Source organism: Lipotes vexillifer, unplaced genomic scaffold (assembly GCF_000442215.2).
Source record: "Lipotes vexillifer unplaced genomic scaffold, Lipotes_vexillifer_v1.1 scaffold814, whole genome shotgun sequence".
NCBI lineage: Eukaryota > Metazoa > Chordata > Mammalia > Artiodactyla > Lipotidae > Lipotes > Lipotes vexillifer.
Window position 1 is genome coordinate 1086422 of NW_006784081.1, and position 10117 is coordinate 1096538.

Here is a 10117-nt window from a genome sequence, read left to right on the forward strand (position 1 = left end):
CTGGGAGAGCAAGAAATTACAAGCTCCTGAGAAGAAATAAGGACAAGCAGTGTAGAGAAATTGAGACAGTTAAAAAGTACACACACAAGTCCAGAGAAGATACATCACTAGAAAAGGATGGGGAGGTCCCAAACTTCCAGGTGGGCTGATTGGTGAAAGTATTCTGCTAAACGAAGCCAGTCCATTAAGACCGGGACAGGAAGTTGCTTTGTCAAATCGCCAAATCTCAGCAACAGATCACAAAGTATACAAAGAAACAAGGAAACATGGCCCAATCAAAGGAACAAAATAAAACTCCAGACTGGACCCAAAAGAAAAACAGATTGCTGAATTTCTTAATGAAAAATTCAAAATTACTTCTTTAAGATATTCAATTAGCTAAAAGAAAACACAGATATACAACTAAACAAAATCAGGAAATGCATGAACAAAATGAGAATATCGACAAAGAGACAGAAACTATAAAAAAGAACCAAACAGAAATTCTAGAGCTGAAAAATATAATAGCTGAGCCAACCTTACCCTGATACTAGAGCCGGACAAAAACACTAGAAGAAAATTAAAGACCAATAGCCTTGTTAAATATGAACACAAAAGTCCTCAATAAAATACTAGCAAACTGAATTCAAAAGCACATTGAAAGGATTATACACAACAAAGTAGGATTTCTGTAATGCAAGAATAGTTCAACATGTAAAAATCATGTAAAATAAAACATGTTCATATTAATTGATGCAGAAAATGCAAGATTCAACACTGTTTCATGATAAAAACACTTAATAAACTAGGAATAGAAGGAAACCATCTCAACAAAACAAAGGTCATATATGAAAAAATATCACAACTAACATCACATGAAATAGTGAAATACTACCAACAGGATCGAGATAAGGATGCCCACTCTGGCCATTCTACTCAACAAAATACCAGAAGTCCTAGCCAGAACCTTTTGGCAAGAAAAATAAATAAATAAATAAAAGGCATCCAAATTGGAAATGAAGAAATAGCATTACCTGTTTGCGGATGACATGATCTTATATGTAGAAATCCCTAGAGGTTTTTTAAGAACCTGTTAGAACTAATAAACAATTCAGCAAAGTTGTAGGAATCAAAATTAACACACTAAAATCTATTCATTTTAGTTGCATTTCTATACACTAACAATGAACAATATGACGTGGAAATTAAGTAAACAATTCCATTTACCACAGCATTGAAAAGAATAAAACATTTAGGAACAATCCTAACCAAGAAGGTGAAAGAGTTGTAAACTGACAAAAAAAAAACATTAATGAAAGCACTTTAAAAAAACACCAAAAAATGTAAAGACATCTCAGGTTCATAGACTGGAAGACTTAATGTTGACAGTATGTCAATACTACCCAAAGTAATATACAGATTCAATGCAATCTCTATCAAAATCCCAATGGCATTTTTGGCACAAATAGAAAAAGCCACCTAAAAATTCACATGTTATATCAAGGAACTCCAATGGCCAAAACAATTTTGAAAAAGAACAAAGTTGGAAGACTTACACTTCCTCATTTCAATACATATTACAAAGCTACAGAAATCAAAACAGTATGGTACTGGCATTAAAGACAGACATATAGATCAATGAATCAGCATAGAGTGCCAGAAATAAACCTTCATGTATACAGCCAGGTAAGGGTGCTAAGACCACTCAGTAGGGACAGGGAAAGGACGTCCCTAACAAATGGTGTTGGAAAAACTGGATATCGTGCACAAGGATAAAGTTGAACACTTATCTTGCATCATATACAAAAATTAACTCAAAACATACCAAAGACCTAAATGTAAGAGGTAAAATTATAAAACGCTTAGAAAAAAACATAGGGAAAAAGATTCACGACATTGGATTTGGCAATGATTTCTTGACTATGACACCAAAAGCAGAGGCAACAAAAGCTAATACAGACAAATGGGACTACATCAAACTTAAAACTTCATCAAAGGATATAATCAACAAAGCAGAGAGGCAATACATGGAATGGGAGAAAATATTTGCAAATTATACCTTACAAGTAGTTAATATCTAGAATATATAAAGAACTCCTATATCTTAGTAACAACAAAAAAAGTAACCCAACTAAAAAGTGGACAAAAAACATGAACAGTCATTTCTCTAAAGATATACAAATGGTCAATAAGCATACAAAAAGATGCTCAACATCACTAATCACTAGGGAAATGCAAACCAATACCATAATGATTTATCACCTCACACCCATTAGGATGACCACTATCAAAAAAAAAAAAACAGAAAATAACAAATGTTGGTAAGGATGTGGAGAAATTGGAACCCTTGTGCACTGTTAATGTGAACATAAAATGGTGCAGCCATTATGTAAAACAGTATGATGGTACCTCAAAAAATTAAAAACAGAACTACCATATGATCCAGGAATAACACTTCTGAGCATTTAACCAAAAGAATTGAAAGCAGGGTCTCAAAGAGACACCCAGGTTCATAGCAGCACTATTCACAATAGCCAAGAGGTGAGAGCAACTCCCATGTCCACCTACAGATGAATGGATAAAGAAGATGTGGTCTACACATAGAACCTACAATAGGTAGATCTACAACAGAACATTATTCAGCCTTAAAAGGAAATCTTATCACATGTTACAACATGGATGAAACGAGAACATTATGCTAAGTGAAATAAACCACTCATAAAAAGACAAATACTGTATGATTCCACTTACATGAGGTATCTAAAGTATTTAAATTCATAGAAACAGAAAGTAGAATGGTGGTTACCAGGAGTGAGTGGAGGGGAAAATGGGAAGTTGATGTTTACTGGGTATAGTCTCAGTTTTGTTAGATAAAAATGTCCTGGTGATTAGTTGCACAACAATGTGAATATACTTAACACTACTGAAATGTACACTTAAAAGTGGTTAAGATGGTAAATTTTATTTCATGTGTTTTTTACAATTAAAAATAACAAAATGTAAAGCAAGCATTATCAGAGAAAATGAGGGAAAAAAGGTGGGACTCATCAGAAAGATATAATAATTTTAAACTTTATACATCTAACAATATAACTTCAAAATACAGTAAAAAAGTATTAGAATTATAGAAATTGACAAATCTATCGTAACAGTAAGAGATTTCAACACACCTCTTCCAGTAACTGATGGTCAAGCAGACAAAATTACTGAGACTTGAACAACAGAACTGACATGTTTGACCTATCCTACGTAAACGGCGACAGGGAATGACATTAGCAAGGTGGTGGAATAGGAATGCCATCTCCCTAAACAAACAATGATTTGGAAGGCAACTACAGACAAAAGTGCCTTCGTGAAAGCCTTGGGATCCAGATAGGAGGTTGCAAAACCCCAGTGAACCCCAAGGCCAAGGATAGCTGCTCTAAAAAGGCAGGCCCACACCCTGGTGGCAAGCTCACATGGTTCTGCCAGCAAACTGAAAGTAGCCCCAACTCCCTACAGACTCAGCTCCAGACCTGCCTGGTCACGGTCCTGTAACCATCTGACAAGGGACCCAGGAGGAATCATGCATCCGTACCCCTAGTAACAGGCCTACCATCCTTGGACCAGACTACAGATCCTGAAGCAGCCCTGTGACCTGGCTCTAGCCCTGCTCCCAGTCCTGCTCACCCAGGGATCCAGCAACACCCATCTGTGCCCCTGGCAGCAGGCCTGCCAACCTTAGTGCCAGCTGTGGGTCCTGAAGTGGCACTGAGACTTGGTTTCAGCACTGCTCCAGTGTGGTCCTAGAGGCAGTCCTGCCCACCTGGGGATCTGGCAGGAACCAACCAACCAGCAAAAATCATTTAACCATAAAGAAAATGATTGATAAATTCTACTACATTTAAACTAAGAACTTTTCAGCCCATCAGAATAAACTCAAAAATGGGAGAAGTTATCTGCAACAAATATAAGGGATTAGCATCTAGGAGGTAAGAATAATCTATGATATATAAAGAAATCCCAGACACAATTAAGAAAAACACAAATAACACAACAGGAAAATGGGCAAAATGGTATCAGGAGGCACTTCTCAAAGGAAATACAATAAGAAGACAGACATGAAAAGATGCTCAATCTCATTACTATTCAGGAAATGAAATTAAAACCACAATCAGATATCATTTCACAGACACCAAGTTGGCAAAAATTTTAAAGGCAGAGATTATCAAGTGTTGAAAAGGACAATGAGTAATGCAAGAGGTCACATACTGCTGCAAGGAGTGTAAACAGTATGCTAGTATCTACTAAAGTTGAACATGCACAAACCAATGCACCCAGCAGTCCACCCCAGGTATTTACCCTAGAGCAGGGGTTCTCAGCCTCGACACTCGCATGAGGAGTCGGACAATTCTCTGGTGCGTGGGAGAACAGGAGGAGATGGGAAGGCTGTCCTGTGCACTGTAGTGTGTTTAGCAGTGTGACTGGCCTCTACCCACTAGAGACAAGGAGCACACCACCTCCCAGTTATAACAGCCAAAAGTGTTTCCCTTTCTTCCCTTACCCCTATCTCACCTCACCTCCCTCATCCCTGTTTGAGAACTACTACATCTGTGCACCAGGAGACCAGGACAAGAATGTCCACTGCAGCACTGTTTATTTAGAGCAGCAAAAACTAGAGACAGCTCAAACGGACATCAACAGAATGGACGCAGTGCAATACCACAGAAAAAGTGAGTGAAGAACTTTAGCCACACACACAACTGAACGGATCTCAAATAAAAGACAATAAGCCAAAAAAAAAAAAGAAAACTTGCTACATGGTTTCATTTTATAAGGATCAAAAAGTTAAACGAAACTAAAATATTATCTGGAGACACATACACATTGTGAAACTATAAAGAAAAGCAAGGAAATGATTAAGAAGAACTTCAGAATAGTAGTTACCTCTGAAGAGAAAAGATGCAATTGGGGCAGACATACAGGGGATTTCTGACAAGGTTCTATTTCTTAAACTGAGTGGAGTGTTCAAAGTTCTTTCATGACTCTTTAAACTGTTCCTATGCATCTTATATGTTTTTGAATGCATATTTTGCACAGTTATACATGCACTCACAAAGGCACAGGGACATTCCCACACACCTGAGCAAATATGATCAAACTGACCTATTCAGTGTCCTTTGAGAAGACCACTGTCTGCAGTGACACGGAAGTGGCAGGCAGAAGGCATTCATCTGTGGTGCTCCAGAGCACATATATCTTTTGCAGTTAGAGGAAGAAAATTAGAACACAGTCATCTCCGCACTCAACAGTCTGTGTCTCTCATGAAGAATCTCCTTATAGAATCCTCATAAAATCATTTACCTAAATTTTCTCAAAGCCCAGCTAGTCTGCATCCCAGCTTGTCAACCCAGTGCCTCTGATCACCCATGTCCTCCTCTGGTCCACTTGACAGTGCACTTAACTTCCTCTACAGCTTGTGAGAAGAGCTCACTGCCCAGCCAGACCACAAGCTCCAGGCACCAAGGAAGTGAGTCCCCACAGGCATTCAATGAATCTATGTATGTAACCACAACCTCTACAGGGCTCCTGCCTCCCTTCTCTTCTGACCTTCCTTGGCACTCACACAGGCTGCTTGCAGATGCCAGGCGTCTGAGGTATGGGAGAAAGACTTTGGTCCTGCAACTCCCCAACCTCCCATTCGCACGTATGCAGTCTGGTAAGAATGTGAACTATGGAGCCAACAGGGGTGAGCTGTGTGACTGTGGGCAAATCACTTACTTTCTCTATGCCCTCATCTCCTCACCCACAAAATGGGATCTGCATGGTACCAACCCTTGTAGGGTGTTATGAGGATGAGAGTCAATGCCTGTGAAGCACACACAACAGGCCTGGCTCTACAAGTGGTAGCTATTTTTTCAGATCCACAACCCTTCACCTACAATTCTCAAAAGTCAAAAATGTTGTGAAAACTGAACATTATTTCAAAATTTGGGCAACAAACTGCCTGGCAGCAAAACCTGAAAATATCTGAGGCTCTTTATAATACCTATTTCTATTACTTACTATAGATATTGATAGATATTGCTACAGAAATCCTATGTTTGATTAAGGAGTGCTTCAGTGTGACTGATAAAATTCAAACATTCTGACTTTTCCCCATGTCTGGTTGGGTTTGGGTCAGAGAGTATGACCTGTGTTACCATTTCACAGTCACACCACTCTCAGCAGCTCATCTCATCACCTTTTCCTCTGCTGTACCCTAGGCTGACCCTTATCCACTCACCAACATTCAGTGACAGCCCCCAACCAGTCATTCCCACACCAGCCCATCCTCATAGCCTAGGAAGAACTTCCCGAGGTCACAATCCCACGAGCCCTGGAAATAGGTCAAGGCCCCTAACAGCTGGGTCCCCAGCCTTCTCCCACCTAGGCTCAGGCCAACTCACGTCCTGCAACCTCCTTCTCCAAGTTGAGGTTTCCTCTACCACAGATTTCACCTCAATTACAACACATGACTCCACCACATGCCCTCTGATGGCAGGGCGGGTGCAGAATTTATTCATCTCTGTATCCCCAGAAGCCAACACAGCTCCTGGCATGCAACAGGCACCCAATAAATACTTGCCGAACTGAACAACTTGTGCTGCTAAGAAAATGGCCATACTGCAGGGCATCCTCCTCATCCTGTAGCAGGCCTTCATCTTCATCTTCACTTTCTGGCTTTAAGACAGCTATTTAAAAAAGTACTAGGAACTCTTAATATTTGATTGCCCCTAACCAAAATGCATCCCCAAAGATTCTCTGAAACTCTGCATAGGAAAGGTCTATCAGTGGAGACCCAATTGACACAGTGGACTAGATGTGGGTGACTTGGAGCTGTGTTTTGCACATATTGGGATGGAAATGCTTTTTTTTTTTTTTTGCAGTACGTGGGCCTCTCACTGTTGTGGCCTCTCCTGTTGTGGAGCACAGGCTCCGGACGCGAAGGCTCAGTGGCCGTGGCTCACGGGCCCAGCCGCTCGGCGGTATGTGGGATCTTCCCAGACCGGGGCACGAACCCGTGTCCCCTGCATCGGCAGGCGGACTCTCAACCACTGCGCCACCAGGGAAGCCCCTGGAAATGCTTTTGAGATAGCCCAGAAAGGTAGCGATAGACCACAATCCCTGTGGGTCTGAGACAGAGAAATGGCCTGGGCTGAAGTGATAAACAAGTGAGTTTTCTGAGGATTTATGGAATGCTCAAAGCCACAAGAATCCTTGAAGCCACAAGAGATCATGCAAGGGAGGAAGCCCACACTGAAATAGAAGCTGGCCAAGGAGGGCATCTGCAGAGATCTGAGGGAGGAGGTTGACTTGAGAGGTAGAAGGAGAACTAGGAGAGGCTGAGCAGCCAAGGGCCAGATGGGTCAAGGGACAGAGGGTGACCACCTATGCCAAAGCTGCCGGAAGGCTCAGCTGGACGTTCTCAACTGGCCCTGGCATCCAAGAAGAAAAGCCTCTTCGATTTGAGATCTGGTGGTCCCAAGGGCCACTCTGAAGGATCTTGGAGGTAAGGGGGCTTCTGCTGTTTAAAATATAAATTTTTCCAATGAGACACGACAACTAAATGCATCTAAATCCCGACTTGGATCCTATACCACAAAAAGGAAATGGACAAGAAGAGCAAAAAAAATCTGAATAAGGCCTGTAGATGTTAGGTGTCCTGGTTTTGCTAATTGTTCTGTTAAATAAGATGTTAACATTTGGGGAACCTAGGTGATTAGAATGTGGGAATTCCTTGTACTAGTTTTAAAACTTTTTTCAAATTCTTATGTCACTTCAAAGAAAATTGTTTTTAACAAGACATTTTATAAACGTAAATGCCTCAAAGCTAAGCCAGGTGTACCACAGCTCAGGAATGGCCTTTGTGAGACGGAGTCCTCCTCCTTCTTCTCCTACCCATCTCAATACCAAACAAAAAGGGGGGAAAAGGGGAAAACAAAGACCCTATGCAACGTCGGCGATCCCAGAAGCAGGCAGAAACTATGACTGCCAGAAACGCCCTGCACCCAGCGCGCCCCGCGCGGAGTAGCCCCTCCCCCTAAGGGGCGTGGCGTGGGAGCCGCACCCCGCCCACAGATGTCCGCCCACGCCGCCCCAATCTGCCCAGCGTCAGCCTGACCCAGCCCCAGCTCCGCCCACAGTCCGTCCGGCCTCCAGCCCGGGCCCGCCCCCGATTCCTACCAAGGGTCCCAGCCACTCCTCCCTTAGTACATCCTGCGTTTAGCAGGCCCTGGTCCCGCCCACAGCGCGGCCTCGCCCAAAGTCTCCCGCCCCCAAGTCCGCTCCGCCCCAGCTGAGTCCTCCCCGGTCCCAGCCCAGCCTCCCCGTCCCGCAGCGAGAGCGCCCCCGTGCGGCCCTCTGAACTCCGCGCCCGGAGGTCCATTGTCCCTGTCCCGGTCCCGCCTACCCGTAGTCCGCCCGCGGCAGCGAGGGCCAACGCCTCGGACACCGTTGAGAAAACGCAACGCCAGGGCGCGCCGCTCCCACATCCAAGACGGGCCCAGTCGGCGGTGCAAGCGGGACGACGCCTACCTGCGCCGAACGGACCGGAACCTCGTGGGTTCGCGCCAGATACCACCGGCAGCGCAGAGCCCAAAGCGCCGCTGCCCCGCCGGCGTCGGGCGTCGCGGCCGCGCAACGTCCGGCACTAGAGCGCTCGGTTCGCCTCCGCCCGCCTTCTGCTCTCCGCCCAGGACACGCCCCTGCCCAGGACACGCCCCCGATTCGAGCGACCATCGAGACATTGGGGCCTCCGCGGCGCCTAGAGGGGACGCAGAAGTGCCTCTGAGGCAGGGCCCAAGACGGTAGAAATATCTTCTGCCCCTATTGCAGCCCCTTCTCGTCCTGTCTCCTTACGTGCTAGCCTAGGCACTTTACTCGCTATTACTCAGGAGGGCACGAAGTCTTTTTTTCTTTCTAGGTCGGTGGTTCTCCAATGTAGTTCCAGACCAATGGCAGCTTCACTTGGGAACTTGATAGAAATGCAAATCCTGGGGCCCCACCCCAGACCTATCGAATCGGAAACTCCGAGGCCAGGCCCAACAATCTGCGTTACTGGACCAACCTCACACCCTGGACTTTTGGTCTGGATAATTCTTTGTTGTGGGGCCCTGTCCCACGTACTGCAGGTAGGATCACCTGATAAAATATAGGGCGCCAAGTTAAATTTGAATTTCAGATAAAAATGTATACTCTAAAATTAATCTTGGAGTTATGTATTTCATCTGGCGACCCTACCGACAGGTATTTTTATTTGCTAAATCTGGCAGCCGTGATTTTAGGATTTTGAGCATCCCTCGCCTCTACCCACTAGGTGCCAGTAGCACACCACACCCCTGCTCCACCAGTTACAACTAAAATTGTCTGTAGACAAGGTACCTTGCGCGCCGCGCGGCGGGGGGCGGGGGGGGGGCGGAGAAATCGGGGAGGGGGAATCCCCCTTCCAGTCTGGACCACTCCCATCGCCTCCCCATACACACACTTTGAGGCTCTGCTCCATAAAGTATATAGGAAGTGACTTTACAGAAAAGGGTGCCTTGGCCTCCAAGGGTTTTTCTAAACACAAAAATCCTTGGGACCAAACTGTGCTAAACATTCAAGAAGAGGGCCAAGTAGTGAAGGTTTTGTATTTTCTTCTCCACCCTGGCACTTCTCATAAGGGTTTTGGTCACTGTAAAGTGTAAACCACCTGGGTCAGAAAAATAAGTTACCATGCCCATTTGTGAGATTCCGGAGCCAAGGGCACACTCAAGTTTGTCATTGTTTTTTCCACAAATACGTATTGTTGCCAGGCAGACCAGATACAGCGGAGAACAAAAAGTTCTTGTTCTCATGGGACTCACTTTTTAATAGAGGAGGCACTCAAGAAACAAATAGTATCAAAAGTGATAGGTGCTGTGAAGAAAAATGAAGCAAGTTAAGGGGGTAGAAGATGAGCTCTGGGAGGGTGGGGTGCTATTTTAGGTAACATAAATGCAGTGTTTCCTACCTTCCTTTGTTTCCCAGAACCTACATCCCATTCATTCATTCATTCAACAGGCATCTACTGAATGCCCACTCTGTGACAGTCACTGCTTACATTCCAGTGAGAGAAACAGACAATAAACAAACAAGT

At 44.2% G+C, this 10117-nt stretch overlaps 1 protein-coding gene across 1 annotated transcript in view; it reads right to left on the reverse strand.

The window, feature by feature from the left end:
- The window catches only part of PGBD2 (piggyBac transposable element derived 2), a 28849-nt gene extending 20463 nt beyond the window's left edge, over positions 1-8386 (reverse strand). The window contains exons 1-2 of the mRNA XM_007456515.1: positions 8185-8386; positions 6587-6692 (exon numbers count right to left, since the gene is read on the reverse strand). Coding sequence (XP_007456577.1) covers positions 6587-6692; positions 8185-8386 — 308 coding nt within the window. The remainder of the gene's footprint in view (positions 1-6586; positions 6693-8184) is intronic.
- Between the last annotated feature and the right edge of the window lie 1731 nt (positions 8387-10117).